This window comes from Chaetodon auriga, chromosome 10, assembly GCF_051107435.1.
Source record: "Chaetodon auriga isolate fChaAug3 chromosome 10, fChaAug3.hap1, whole genome shotgun sequence".
NCBI classification, from domain to species: domain Eukaryota; kingdom Metazoa; phylum Chordata; class Actinopteri; order Chaetodontiformes; family Chaetodontidae; genus Chaetodon; species Chaetodon auriga.
This window is the reverse complement of record NC_135083.1, coordinates 527,501-542,500: the sequence shown is the minus strand read 5'-3', so window position 1 is coordinate 542,500 and position 15,000 is coordinate 527,501. Positions and strand designations below refer to the sequence as shown.

At 46.3% G+C, this 15,000-nt stretch overlaps 1 protein-coding gene across 3 annotated transcripts in view; it reads right to left on the bottom strand.

Annotated features, from left to right (window-relative positions):
* Positions 1-5,869: 5,869 nt before the first annotated feature.
* Positions 5,870-15,000, bottom strand: part of magixa (MAGI family member, X-linked a) — a 38,062-nt gene continuing 28,931 nt past the window's right edge. For 2 of the 3 annotated variants that reach the window (XM_076741503.1, XM_076741504.1), the window contains 6 exons: positions 12,780-12,974; positions 12,234-12,310; positions 11,277-11,423; positions 10,577-10,715; positions 10,135-10,179; positions 5,870-8,503 (listed from right to left, as the gene is read on the bottom strand). In XM_076741503.1, the coding sequence (XP_076597618.1) occupies positions 7,596-8,503; positions 10,135-10,179; positions 10,577-10,715; positions 11,277-11,423; positions 12,234-12,310; positions 12,780-12,974 (1,511 nt within the window). In that variant the 3' untranslated portion in view covers positions 5,870-7,595. Of the gene's footprint in view, positions 8,504-10,091; positions 10,180-10,576; positions 10,716-11,276; positions 11,424-12,233; positions 12,311-12,779; positions 12,975-15,000 lie in introns of all 3 variants that reach the window. The other variant, XM_076741505.1, reaches the window with a different exon arrangement.

Below are 15,000 nucleotides of genomic sequence, written 5' to 3'. Positions count from 1 at the left end.
TCCAAACGTCTGGACGATGAGGGACAGATTGGACACCTGGTGACGGTCTGCAGCCGTCAGTGTGTTTGAGGTTCTTTTCTTCAGACTGAATCGTTTTAACGTCATGTTCATGTCAGCTGACGTTTGAAGGAGGAGGAAGTGAAAAGTGTTTCTGGTAATCTGACCGATGCTGACACGCTAACATGCTAACGTGCTAACAGTAGCTGTGAACCAGTATGACAACAGAAACTATCCTATCTGTTTACAACCTGTCAGTCAAATTAGCTCCATTAGCAATTAGCTGTTAGCTGCTGCTCTTAGCTGCTGCTCTTAGCTCCTCTCGTTACCTGCCCTTCTTAGCTTATCCTGTTAGCTGCTCCTGTTAGCAGCTCCTATTACCTGCTCCTGTTCCTCTTAGCTACTCCCGTAACCTGCCCTTTTTAGCTTATTCTGTTAGCTGCGCCTGTTATCTGCTCCTGTTAGCTGCTCTTGTTACCTGCTCCTGTTAGCTGCTCCTGTTAGCTGCTCCTGTTACCTGCTCCTATTACCTGCTCCTGTTAGCTGCTCCTGTTAGCTGCTCCTGTTACCTGCTCCTATTACCTGCTCCTGTTAGGTGCTTCATGACTATTCTTATTTTCAGGTGTCTGCAGTTTTTTCTTTCTCATCAGTGCACTCAGTTTTCTTTCATCTAGTGGCCGTTAGAGTAACTGGGAGAGGCTGATGGGAAATGTAGTCCAGAAGCAGGAGAAAATCTGTTTCTGAGAGCTGATTGTAGTTTTTGAAATTTCAGACAGGAAGAGGAGGAAAGAGGAAGAAAAATACAAAAGACCTGCTATTTATCTGAGGCTGATGGACGCTGATGAGGCAGCAGGATTCAAACCCGCACCTAACAGGAGCAGGTATATATATGTGTGTGTGTGTGTGTGTATACATATATATATATATATACACATATACGCATATATATACGCATATATATATATATGACTGTTAATTTGACTGTTAATTTGAATTAATTATTAAATAAATAAATAAATGTGTCTTTTTTGGTGGGTGTGTTCAGGTGATAATGTGAAAGCTGTTCTTGAACTGTGTGGAGTCCATGGTGGTTCTGGTCTCTTCTGGAAGGAGGGTTCACCACCCAAACCTAACCCTAACCCACTGAAGGAAAAGAGGTTTTTTTGTACATCGATGCCTACAGATGATTTTATCTTTATCTTAAACTTAGCTGGAAAACACAGTGAGAGCACAGCATGAAGCCTTAAACGAGTCCACGTCCAATAAAAAGTGACAAGACATAGAAACTGAATATTTTCATGTTTTCTCTGATGGTTTATGAAGACATCCTCAGAAAATAATTATTATGTTTACATTTTGCAATCATAAAATGCAAATATTCTAACTCCATTTTGGCTGAACATCTTTCTGTTGAGGACATCTCTTATATTTATCTCTTCAAACTGTGTCTCATGTCTCTTTCAGCTGAAATCTTAATTTGAGGCGTCCAGACCTTTAAAACATCCACTGAAGCTTCAGATCCCCTGCTCACATTTCATTGGCTGTTCAAAGTGTCAGTCATCTCAAACTCAGCCATGATTGGCTCGATCTACACACAGAAGAGAAGGCGGACCTTCGCTCGACTCAGACTCTTATTGGCTCCTCTGGTTGCTAGGCTTCAGTGGAACTGGGGCCAAAATGGCGCCGATCCGCGTTTGTTTCCGGAAGTTGTAACGCGGGAAACACAGAGGTGGAGCGGAAGAATAGAATATGTGTTAATTTAAAAGGAGAAAACGTCTTTCTGTGGATAATTTTCATGTTTTGGACTAAATGTCTTCACTGCAGTGGATGTTCAGGACCTCTGTGGACGTTTCAGAGCGTTTCTGTGGAGTTTTATGGACCTGTGGATGAATGAGAGACGTCAGCGGTGAGTGTCCTCCTTTTAATCATCACTTATTTTTCTGCTGCTGGTGTTTGCTGAGCCTCCTGCTGTGACTTTCATCTGGAAAAGGTTTGAATCAGTCGATTCAGCTCAGTCTGAGTCTGTCTCATGTGAGTTTAAATGTGAACGTGGCGTTCATGTCGATGAACAGGAAGAACAATAACCAACAGGAAATGCTCAGACAGCCCGCGGTCGGGATGTCGTAAAGTTATGTTACTTCCATAAAAATACAGAAGTACCTTCAGCCAAATATATTTAAATATACTGAATCCATAATTGATCATATTATAAAATGATCTTCAGGTCTTAATGGTCAATTCTCCTCTTCTTCAGCTCAATAAACTCTTTAAAAGCCTCTTGGATCAGCTGAAAATCATCGTCTCAAAGCTGAAAACAGCCTGTTTTTCTGAGCTTGTCACACTTTTTGGAGATACGTGGTTCTCACAGGACGGCCACGCTGCAAACATGTGATGATCTTCTAGAATCTGATACATTGATGAAGATTAAAGCACCAACAGGATATAAAGGAGTTCAATGAGCTCCAGCTGAAACATCTACAGCAGGAACATGAATGAACACATGAATGCAGCAGGAACATGAATCCATAGACAGCAGAGAGAAACACACGGACAGCAAAACTTTACTCACACAACACGAGTACTTTAAGTACTTTAAGGACATGTTGCTGATAAGACATTCACACTTCTAGACTTAAGGAAGGTTTTCAACTCAGGAATTTTACTTGTAGTGGAGTTTTTTTTCGCAGCGTCTATTCGTACTTTTACTACAGTAAAGTATCTGAGTACTTCTTCCAGCTCTGCTGATGCTGCTTCATGTGACTGTGATAAAGTTTTCTTCTGCTGTTGGTGTTTTTCATTGATTTCTTCTTCTCTTGTACTTGCTGAACATGCATCTGTCTGTTGTGTGAATGGCTGAATATTCTGTGGATATTTGTGTCTAAGTTACCAGTTTAGCAGTTTTAAGATGAGCGTGTGTTGGTTCTGCGGTTGGTTCTTTGTTCTCATCAGCTGTGGTGGACAGTGGAACCAACAATGAAAACACTCAACAGTTTCTAATCAGCAGCATCAGGAGCTCAAATCCAACCACTCGTAGATGTTCTCTGTGCTGCTGTTGAACCATGTTTCAGTCCAGAGAGGTGTTTCTATTATTTTGTCTATGCTGATTGATAACCCTCATGAAGGTTTTCTATATTTGAATAAAGTGCAGTGGGGGAGAGCAACTTACTGCTAACACTGCCAGCAAAAGCTAATGTTAGCATATTAAAGGAATAGTTCAACTCAGAGAGTCTTATGTCTGTGTTAAGAGTCAGGATGTGGTTAGCCTAGCTTAGCATAAACACTGGAAGCAGGGGGAAACAGCTAGCCCAAGAAGCCAGGCCAGCTGTGTCCCTGTGTTTCCAGTCCTTATGCTAAGCTAGGCTAACCACATCCTGACTTCAGCTCTGTGCTGAACACACGTCGCTCTGAGAGACAGAACAACGTCGTTTGTTAAACAAGCCTGTCGGCTAGTTAACGAGCTAACAGTTAGCTCAGGATGACTGAGCGACATTTGTCCAGCTGAGAGGTTCAGACAGACAGACAGACAGACAGACAGACAGACAGACATCAGACACGAGCTGCTGCAGGCAGCTGTGTGTTTACAGCCCAGTTTGACACTTTATTAAAGCAGTTCATTCATCTTCCTCCATCATCTTCCTCTAATGTTCCCCCTGCTGTCTGGGAGCAGATCTGACAGTGAAACTGCTGAATCCTGTTCAGACCTCGGTGCTTCCTGGTCGTCTTTGGACCAGAACCTGAATATTCAGACCCATCATTAAAAGCAGATTCTGCACCTGGTGATTGATCCTCTGATCAGCTGGTCAGAGCTGAGCAGAGGATCAATCACCAGGATGCAGTCTTAGAAAATGCATAGAAGACAAAGATCCAAACGCCCCCAAAGAGGACAGGCTGAGGGGCGGGGCTAAAGGGCAGTGCAAGGGTGCATGGGAGTTGTAGTGTTGCTGTGGAGGGCATGCATGCAGGCAGATGGGTGGATGATGGATGGATGATGCATGGTGGTGGATAGATGGATGATGGATGATGAATGATGGATGGTGGATGGATGAGTGATGGATGATGAATGATGGATGGATGGATGAATGATGGATGATGAATGATGGATGCATGATGAATGATGGATGGATGGATGAATGATGGATGGATGGATGGATGAATGATGGATGATGAATGATGGATGATGAATGATGGATGATGGATGGATGGATGATGGATGGTGGATGGATGAATGATGGATGGATGAATGATGGATGATGAATGATGGATGGATGGATGATGGATGGTGGATGGACGAATGATGGATGGATGGATGGATGGATGGATGATGAATGATGGATGGATGATGGATGGATGGATTAGGGATCACAAACCACATCATGAAACATGCTCATCGTGGATTTTTTCATCAGGATTTGAACTTTTTTAAAGGCTCTTTTTTTACATCCTCTTGGGTCAAATTCTGCAGGTTCAAAAGCTGATCATCGTATATTATTGATCTGGTTTGAGTCAAAGTTTTAATGAGCGTCACAGACTCTCAGTCCACTCTGGGTTTTCAGTGGTGTCACAGAGTGAAGCATCCTTCACCTCCTAAACATCTTCAAAAGTGACTTCAATTTATCTGATATCAATCCATGAAAATATTCCTGGATCGGTCTGACACTGATCCCTCAGGTTTTCAGTCACCAATCAATCAATCAATCAATCAATCAAATGTTTTAGATGTTTGAACCACAGCTGCACCAATTAATCAATTAATCAATTAACTGCCAAACTCTTATAATTAAACACTTTTGTTTCAGTGCTGGTTCCAGTCTGTGAAGATTTGATGCTTTTCTTTGTCAAATACACGTGAAGTGAACGTCTTTGGATCCACTGCTGGTCAAATAAATCAAGCTAATGGATGCTAACGGGACGCATAGAGACAGTGTGTTTGATGGGACACGGCGGGATGAGAACAGGAAGTGACTGGGTGTGTACGGGAAGTGACTGGGTGAGACCAGGAAGTGACTTGGTGTGAAGAGGAAGTGACTGGGTATGAACGGGATGTGGCGAATTTGAACAGGAAGTGGCGGGGTGAGAACAGAAAGTGGCGGATTTGAACAGGAAGTGGCAGGGTTTGAACAGAAAGTGGTGGGGTGTGAAGAGGAAATGGTGGGGTGAGAACAGGAAGTGACCGGGTGAGAACAGCAAGTGGTGGGGTGAGAACAGGAAGTGGCGGGTTTGAATGGGAAGTGGCAGGAGGAAGTGGCGGGTTTGAATGGGAAGTGGCAGGGTGAGAACAGGAAGTGGTGGGTTTGAACAGGTAGTGGTGGGGTGAGAACAGGAAGTGCGGGTTTGAATGGGAAGTGGCAGGAAGAAGTGGCGGGTTTGAATGGGAAGTGGCAGGGTGAGAACAGGAAGTGGTGGGTTTGAACAGGTAGTGGTGGGGTGAGAACAGGAAGTGCAGGTTTGAATGGGAAGCGGCGGGGTGAGAACAGGAAGTGGCAGGTTGAGTCCTGTGGTGTCTCTGCCTGCAGCCTCAGCGTCAGTTTGCAGGACGAAGGCTGAAATAAAATGAGGCACTTGAACATGATCCAGAGCTGCAGGTCTTCGGCCATGATGGCTCTCCCATGGCGGTTGCTATAGAAACAGTTCATCCTGTCAGCTGAGTTGCCATGGTGATGTTATGGTTATTGACAGCCAACAGGACAGCCACAGCTGGACCTGAAGTGTGTGTGTGTGTGTGTGTGTGTGTGTGTGTGTGTGTGTGTGTGTGTGTGTGTGTGTGTGCACGCGTGTGCGTGTGCGCGTGTGCGTGTGTGTGTTTGTTTATGGCTCTGTTACATCATCAGGGCAAAGTTTTTTCTTTTTTTTCTTTAACAAGCAAGCAGGCAGATCAGATCATCTCTGGGTCTATTTAATCTCTAATAATACTCATAGTCATAGTAATAATAATCATAATGATGTCATCCAGCCTTTACATGTCAGCTTATAAAAATAAAAAATCATTCCAGTGATATTCACATGCTCAGATTACACGGGATCAAAAAACAGCGCCTTCGCCGTGCTTCAGTGGCGAGCGGTTTCGTCTCGGAGGCGTCGGGACTGAAAGGTGTTCATGTTGTTTGCATACAAGTTTAAGTTAGAAAGATGAAGATGCTGATGAGGGTGATGTCACAGACAGACCTGTATCAGTGCACATCAGTGGTCCTGATCATGGTATCATGAAGCTGGTGACATCACTTTACCTACGCTCAGATGTGTCAACATGGCCGCCGCGGCGGGCCAGTGAGCATTCAGTAATCCTCCATGTTTGAGCTGCTGCGTCCTCACAGACGTCAGGACGTGTGTTAACAGCTGTGTCAGTGTGATGTGTCCTCACTGTGTGTGGACCAGGTCTCTGATGTGGACCAGTTCTTACTCTTCAGTGAAACTGAATGTTGACACAGCTAACAAGCTAAGCTACGATAGCTTCCTGTTTTGGGTCCCTCTTTGGGTCTTTGGGTCTCCATCCAATCAGAGCTCAGCTCTGTCAGGATGGTTTGTTATTGGTCGACAAAGTTCACAGGGGTGGTGGTCCAGCCAGGACCCTGCTCACTACTGTATGTGTGTGTGAGAGTGTGTGAGTGTGTGTGTGTGTCTGTGTGTGAGCTTCAAAAATACTAACGCCATCGTCTGAATATAAAGATGGCCGACTCGTCGTCTCCTTTGTGTTTTAAACGTTATTCCTGAAACCTTGTCGGTTTTGAAGGATTCTGTTGTTCGTTTCGTGTTTCTTGTTCAGACGTTCATCGTTTCATCGTGTCGTCCTTTGATTGGTGAGCAGATCTCTAAAAGAGTCACTGTGTGGATTTAATGTGACGTGATCAAACAGGTGAGCGACTCAGGTGTTCAGTGAAACTACAAACAGACAGAATCATTAATGAGGCTGTGAAACATGAACGAAGGAGTGTTTCATGTGTCGCTGTGAGAAACTCTGACGCCGGCTTCAGTTTCTGGTTCAGATCCAGACCTGAAACGCTCTCTGTGCTCGGCTGAACGAAGGACGAGGCGGAAACAAACGCAAACACATGAACGAAGCTTTAACCGTCGTTCAGTCTGTAAGCGGAGTTAACTCTCTAACTTTATATCTGACGTCAGAGACTCTACCGTCCTATAAAAGTATCTGCTAATCTTCATCACTGAGGTCCCTGTCAGGATCCTGTCAGTGATCTGATTGGTCAGCAGTGGGACTGTTGACAGCTTTGATACCATGGTGAGCTGCTGTGGTTAAAGGTGCACCAGCATCGTGATACCAGCTGGACCACACACTGATCTGGCCTCAGGATACAGGTCACAGGATGCACTGAGGGATGATGGGTAAAATGAAAATTAAACTGTTGGTTAATTAGGCGGCTCTGTGTGCAGCTGTTATGTCATTGGCCAATCAGAGGCCTCAAAACCCACCCACCAGCCAATCAAAAAAATTCTATCTGCTTGCTTCTCTTCCTCCAATGAGAAACAGATTGGCTGCTGTCATCCAATAACAATCAGGAAGAGGCGGGTCTCCTCTCTGCAGGCCAATCAAAAAAGCCCTTAAAAGTAGCCAGTGGAGAAAAAGAGAAGGTCTCGCTGTGAACCAATCAGAGAGAGAGCCCGCCCGCTAGTTCCCGCCCACGGAGCCGGCTGTCAATCAGAACCTGACTCAGTCTCTGCGGGCTCGGCTGCAGCCAGGGGCCCGGGGCGTCCCCCTGTTCCCATGGCAGCTGTGCTCTCCTCCAATCAGAATCCTCTCTCCACCCCACTGTGGCGATGCTAGCTGCCGATAGGCTGACCTCTGAGAAGCTGGTTGCTGATTCGCTGTCAGACAGACGCTGGCTCTCGTTGTCGTCCATCGGCCTGAGGAAGGAGAACGCTGCCCTCTGAGCTGAGGCTGACCTCCCAGAATGCTTTGCGTGGCGAGTGACACTGCCTCTCTCCTCCCTCCTCTCCCTCCCCTCTCCCCTTTCCTCCTCCTCTCTGTCGGCCTCCGTCGCCTTCCTCCTGGTCTTCATCTCGCTCCTTCTCCTCTCTCTTGCTGCACCTCCTTCCTCCTCCTCCTCCACCCTCTCCTCCAGCAGAGACGTGTCCCAGGATCCAGCGTTGTTCCTGGGTAAACTCCTGCTCCTCCTCCCCTGCTCCTTCTGGCCACCCCACTTCTCCTTCTGCCTGACAGTCTGGCTTCTTCTCCTCCTCTCCTCCTCTTGCCACCTCCTCTCCTCCTCCTCCTCCCTCCTCCTGTCCTCCTCCCGTGCCTCCTCCTCCACGAGGTCCAGGTCCAGATCAGGAGGCCCTAACCCTCCTCCTCCTCCTGTTCTTCGTTTGGTTTCTCCCTGTCTCCTCATCCTCCTCCTCCTCTCTCCTCCTCCTTCTCCTCCTCCTTCTCCTCCTCCTGTACCACTTCCTCCTCCCCTCTGCTGTCTGAGGGAGGCGGTGGTCACGGTCACTGTATCCACATCCTGCTCCTCTGCGTATGAAGAGGAGGAGGGGGAGAGGGCTCCTTCCTCAGGGCCTGACAGACACAGAGAACAAAGTGAGTGCTGAGCTGCAGTTCCTCCATCGGCCACCAGAGGCTGCTGTGACAGCCTGCACCAATCACTGAGCTGCTCCATGTTCAGGGCGACGGTGTGATGGATTATCAGCACCATCATTGGTGAAAAGTAACTAAGTACTATAACTACTGTACTTCTTTTTACTACACTACATGTACTTTCGTTACTCGTTACTTTACTGATTAAGACTCTACGTCATTACTTCATTTAACGAGCAGCTTGAATCTCACAGATCAAATGATCGACTGTCACTGAACTCATAAGGAAAAGTTCACATTAACTTTGTTTCTTCTTCTCTGCTCCTTTAATCGTGTGAAGACCCCTCAGATTCATCTGGTGACCCTTTGCAGGGGCTGACCCCCGCGTTGGGACTGTGGCTGTGTGAGGTGTTAAAACCAGCTTATTAACCATGTAGTACTTTTACTTTTGGCACATTAAATACTTTTTGAGTAGAATACCTCTGTACTTGACATACTACACAAGTACACTTGAGTAGTTGTACTTTGTGGCAGTGTTATTTTTACTGAAGTAACAGATCTGAGTACTAGTTGCAGTACTGCGTTTCTGTCCTTTGTGTCCTTCTCTGCCATTAATCACATGCTGGAACACACGACCTCCTTATCCTCACATTACAGTATGTTTAGAGCTCCTTAATACTCACAAATACTGCGTTATTCTCTCAGAACATGTTAGAAACACGTCGATCGTGTATTAATACTCACCAACATGTTTATGTTAATAACATGTGACATGTTCACCTAAAATCACGTTTACAGTATGGATTCAACGTGTTCATAACGTGTTCACAACATGTTCATAACGTGTTGATAACGTGTTCATAACATGTTCATAACGTGTTCACGTGTTCATAACGTGTTCACAACATGTTCATAACATGTTCATAACGTGTTCATAACATGTTCATAACGTGTTCACGTGTTCATAACGTGTTCACAACATGTTCATAACATGTTCATAACGTGTTCATAACGTGTTCACAACATGTTCATAACGTGTTCATAACGTGTTCACAACATGTTCATAACATGTTGATAACGCGTTCATAACATGTTCATAACGTGTTCACAACATGTTCATAACATGTTCATAACATGTTCATAACGTGTTCACGTGTTCATAACGTGTTCACAACATGTTCATAACGTGTTCATAACGTGTTCACAACATGTTCATAACGTGTTCATAACGTGTTCACAACATGTTCATAACATGTTGATAACGTGCTCATAACGTGTTCATAACGTGTTCACGTGTTCATAACGTGTTCACAACATGTTCATAACGTGTTCATAACGTGTTCACAACATGTTCATAACGTGTTCATAACGTGTTCATAACGTGTTCATACATTCATGTGTTCATACACATGAAGAACACATGAACCTCATTATTAACATGTTCAAGTGTTAATATGTGAAATCACAACATGGAGCTTTCATGTGACTCTAAAAGTGATGAGAACATGAGGATGAAGGAGTGAGGAAGATGAGCGGAAACGTGTTCAGAGGAGAACAGAACGTTACCAACCGCGAGTTTTCAGTGCGTCCAATCACGTAGAAGCAGGGCTCACCCTGTTTAGAGTTGGTCATACACAGAGACAAGCTGGACAACTCCACTGAGGAAGAGGAGGAGGACGAAGACCAGAACAGGAAGTACAGGAGGAAGCAAGAAGAGGAGAAATCAAACAGTCAGAAGGTTGAAATCGAGAGGATCCAGAGCTGTGATTGGATGATTCAGTGTTGCAGCACACAGAGTACTCCTTACTATGGTACTACTACTTTTACTGAAGTAAAAGATCACAGTGCTTCCACTACTGTGAAAAGTACATAAAGAGTTAAAGGCAGAAAATTCACAGAGAAACAGAAGTTTGAAGAGTTTCTACAAACGGAGACAGTACAGCAGTACATGGCAGTACACAGCAGTACACAGCAGTACACAGTAGTACAGCGGTACACATCAGTACAGCAGTACACAGTGTACTGCACGTGTAGCACAGGTGTGTAAGGTCTCACCGTAGTCGGGCACGTATCCGTTGCCCTTCTTGAGGACGAGGTGGATGCGATGTCCTCCCCTCCTGATCTGCTCCACAGCCTGACTGTGAGTCATCCCTGACGTGCTGTCTCCATTGATCTCCACCAGCTGATCAGACACCTGATCAGAGAGCAGGTACAGCCGATCAATCACCGATCAATGCACTTTAAACGCTCAGATATCTGCTGACTCGTAGAAATCTGACGACAGGAATATTTCTGTGTCTCAGTTTTAGTCGGAATCTTCCCTCTGAATCTTCCCTCTGAATCTTTCTGCTGAATCTTCCCTCTGAATCTTCCCTCTGAATCTTTCTGCTGAATCTTCCCTCTGAGTCTTTCCGCAGAATCTTCCCTCTGAATCTTTCCTCTTCAGAAGTCTCCTCAGTTGAATTTCCTGGCTGTTGCTTCTTCCTCTGTGTTTACGCGTTGCCTCATTGATTCAACATTAACATCTCAGAGTTGCTGCTCTGAGAAAAACTCATTTATTCACTGCTCACTGCTGCTTCACTCACTTCCTGCAGGTTTCACAGTAAAAGCCCCCCTGTGGACATTTTTCACCTCTTTCCTTCATCTGCTTCAAAGTTAGCTGCGTCACACCGCCTCCTTTCTGTTTGTTCGGGTCAGTGAACTCAGCGTTGTGTGTGTGTGTGTGTGTGTGTGTGTGTGTGTGTGTGTGTGGTACCTGTATCTTGTTGCTGCGCTGGGCCGGCCCCCCCTCCATCAGTCCCAGTACATACAGTCCCATGTTGTACTCGCTGCCCCCCCTCAGAGAGAACCCGAACCCTGTGGGACCTCGTTCCAGGTCCACGCTGTAGAACCTCGGTTCGTCCTGACAGACAGATGTAGAAGTACTGCTGATACTCGCAGTACTGCTCCATTACTGCTACTGTTACTGTTAGTACTGCTGCAGCTGTCCAGGTATTATGATACTACTACTGTTCCAAATAATACTGCTAACACTGTTTCTAATACCACTATCATTATCTCTACTTGTACTAGTACTTCACTTGTACTAAGTGTTACTGCTATTTGCTACCACAAGAAGAAAAACTGCGATTTATTGTATGTCAAGAACAAAATGTTTGTTTTGATTAAATTCAATAGAATCAATTCAGTTTTTCTGTCTTATCTTTTTTAACAAACATGAAAATCGCAGACTGTTTCCTCCGTGTCTCAAAATATCCAAAAATAATACGATTTGTATTGCTTTACTCTCATAGTACTGCAAGATTTAAAGGTGTAATTGAACTATATATTATTATTTCAAAGTATTACAGCTCTTTGTCTTTTGCAAGTACGAATATCTGGACTTCACTGTCTCACAGTCGCTCTAATACTCTAATAAATGTAAATCAATATTCTGCAACAGGACAACAAAGTACTAGTAGTACTCCAGCAGCAGTTAGCAGTACTGTGACTGCTAGTACACTTAAATACTGAAGACTTGACTGTCACACTGGAGTCTGACCTCAGAGCAGCTCCTCAACAAGCATGAATACTACCTAATACAGCCTGACTACATTACTACTACTACACTGTGTACTGGTACTGCTGCTGTCGTATGTACTGGTACTGCTGCTGTAGTGTGTACTGGTACTACTGTAAGACTGTGAGGAGTCAGAGTGAACGTGAGGCTGACCTTTGACCTCCCTCTGGATCCTTTCATCATCCGTCCATCAATATCCAAGTCTGCTCCTTCTGTCACAGAGGACGAGTCTGAGGAGAGGAGAGGAGGAGACAAGGAGAGGAGACAAGGAGACAAAGATGTCTTGTGAAGTGAACTTCAGAAAGTGTCTGAAGTCAAAGATCCGAGTTTCAGTCCCAAACCTTCTAAACAATCTTGGAAAGAAACGTTTCATCTCTCTCTCTGATCCTGAGTTCACAGCTGGTTCTTGAACGCCTCACAGCACTAACAGCTAACTGCTAACCGCTAACTTGCTCGCTGGGAAACAAAGCCCTCTTGTTAAAGGTCAGTTAGCTGTTAGCTTATCTCAGAGGCTAAGGGGACTCTGTGTTAGCAGCTGTCTCGGTGTGATGTCTCGTGTCCCTCACTGTGGGTGAACCAGGTCTCTGTTGACCAGCTCTAATGACACTGGATGGTGACACACAGCTCACTGCGATGGCGTCCTCTGTTTTGGACTGTCCGTCCTATCAGAGCTCAGGTGTCAGGTGTGCGCGTGCGTACGGTGTCTGGGCGTGATGCTCAGCCTCAGCGTGTTGCCGGCTCTCCTCAGGATCTGGGCGAGGTCTCGGTGCTGCAGACCTCCGACCGCTCGTCCCTCCACCGCCTCCAGCTGGTCTCCGGGCTGAATGTGGCCGCTGCGAGCCGCCGGGCTGCCGCGACGCACCGTCACAAACCGGTGAGACATCAGGGAGGGGGCTGCGGGGGGAGGGGCACATGGTCAGACAGCAGCCAATCAAACTAAGGTACACCTGTAACCACACAATTACAACAATTCCAATTCCAGTCAGTCATTTGGCAGACGCTTCTGTCCAAAGCCACATACGTACGAGGGTTTCATACATCACAAGCAACATTTGGTAAAAGACGCTGGTGTTTGGGGACGATGAAAGAACCCCAGCAGAGCAGAGTCTTTGTGATGAAGACTTCAGGCCGCACTCTTCATCGTCCTTCCTGCCCTCCACTCTGACAGCTGAGCAATAATAGATGTGTGTGAGGTTAATAATTGAGGTGTGTTCATCGTGCTTGGCTGAACTAACAGCAGCAGCACGAACACAACGCTCGCTGCTCTGACCTTTGACCTCTGCGGGTCGTTCACCTGAAGCAAAGCAGGAAACAGCAGCTTTGACGCTGGAGATCGCTGCGTCTTTGACCACGATAGTCTAAACCTGAACCACAGAGGTCCAGATCGATGGGGTCTCCAAGACCTGAGCTGAGCAGCACTTCAAGCCTCCAGAGTCCAGTGGACAAGATGGACTCTGTCTGTGAGAGCTGGTTCATACAAGTCAGACCGCCAAGCTCGCAGGCGCACACATGCACACACACACACACACACGCACGCACGCACGCACGCACGCACGCACGCACACGCGCACACACACGCACACATGCACACACGCACACACACACGCACGCACGCACACACGCACACACACACGCACACACACGCACGCGCACACACACACGCACGCACGCACACACACGCACACACACGCACGCACACACGCACACACACACACGCATGCGCACACACACACACGCACGCACGCACACGCACACACACACGCACGCACACGCGCACACACACGCACACATGCACACACACGCACCTGGTCCTGAATCAGTCCAACATGTGTGGAAACCTCAGAGAGGGACAGAAAGATTTTCTGGCTCAGAGACACAAAACACTGAAGACAAAGAAACTGGAAACAAGACAAATGAAAGCCGGACAGGTCACATGACAGCAGGTCACATGACAGCAGGTCACATGACAGCAGGTCTCTGACGGGTTGAGATTCAATCTGTCTGTAAATGTCCATAAATGGACTGATGGATCATCTGTGGACATTCACTGTGTCATCGGTGGTGAAGTGAAATGTATCTGCAGGCATTAAAGGATGAACACATGAGAACATGAACCAGCTGCTGTGCTCCTCCAGTGTGTGACGACACTTTAGGCTTTAAAAGACTAACTTTGAGCGTGTAAGAGGCTTTGCAGTTACATCAGGGATCAGCAGCCAGCTGTGTCTCCATCGGGGACAGACAGGACAGTCGGCCCCTCGCTGAATTGTGATTCTGATTCCATCAACGTACCGAAGCAGAACGTTGCTTCTGTCTGCAGGACCATGAAGACCTCTGTGATGTCGCTGTCCCCTTTAGAAAGGACGCTGGAGGTCAAAGGTTACTGATGTGAACTCAGACTCTCGTGAGTCTACAGTGAGCTGGACTGTAAACAGGATTCATGGACAATGGACTGGGACAGGAACCACAGCAGCAGGATCCTTTAAAGAGACTTCAAAAGACCTTTGAAACATCAGAGTGAGACGTGTGTGTGTTTGGGGGGGGGGGGGGGGGTGATAAGCAAAGTTCAGTGTGTTCAGAGAGGACACATGAAGCTGCAGAGACAGAAAGGAATGTTATGAAGGACAGACACAGGAGGACAGACAGCTGAAAGCAAAGACGAGAGACAGACCATGTGACTGATGGACGGAACGACAGAACCTTAAATTAGAACCACGTCAACACAAACTATGTGACGTCCAGCTGATTAACTTGTTAAGTCTAACGTGGTCATTCTCTGTGGACATCAGGTCCACATGAAGGTCGTTTCTCAATACCAAGTACGCCAAGTTCCAACTCAGCAAAGTTGGACCTGGGAGTACAGTCTCTCCAGGACGGGAGGACGCAGGACGGTCATTCTGCACTGGGACGGCAGCGTACTTGA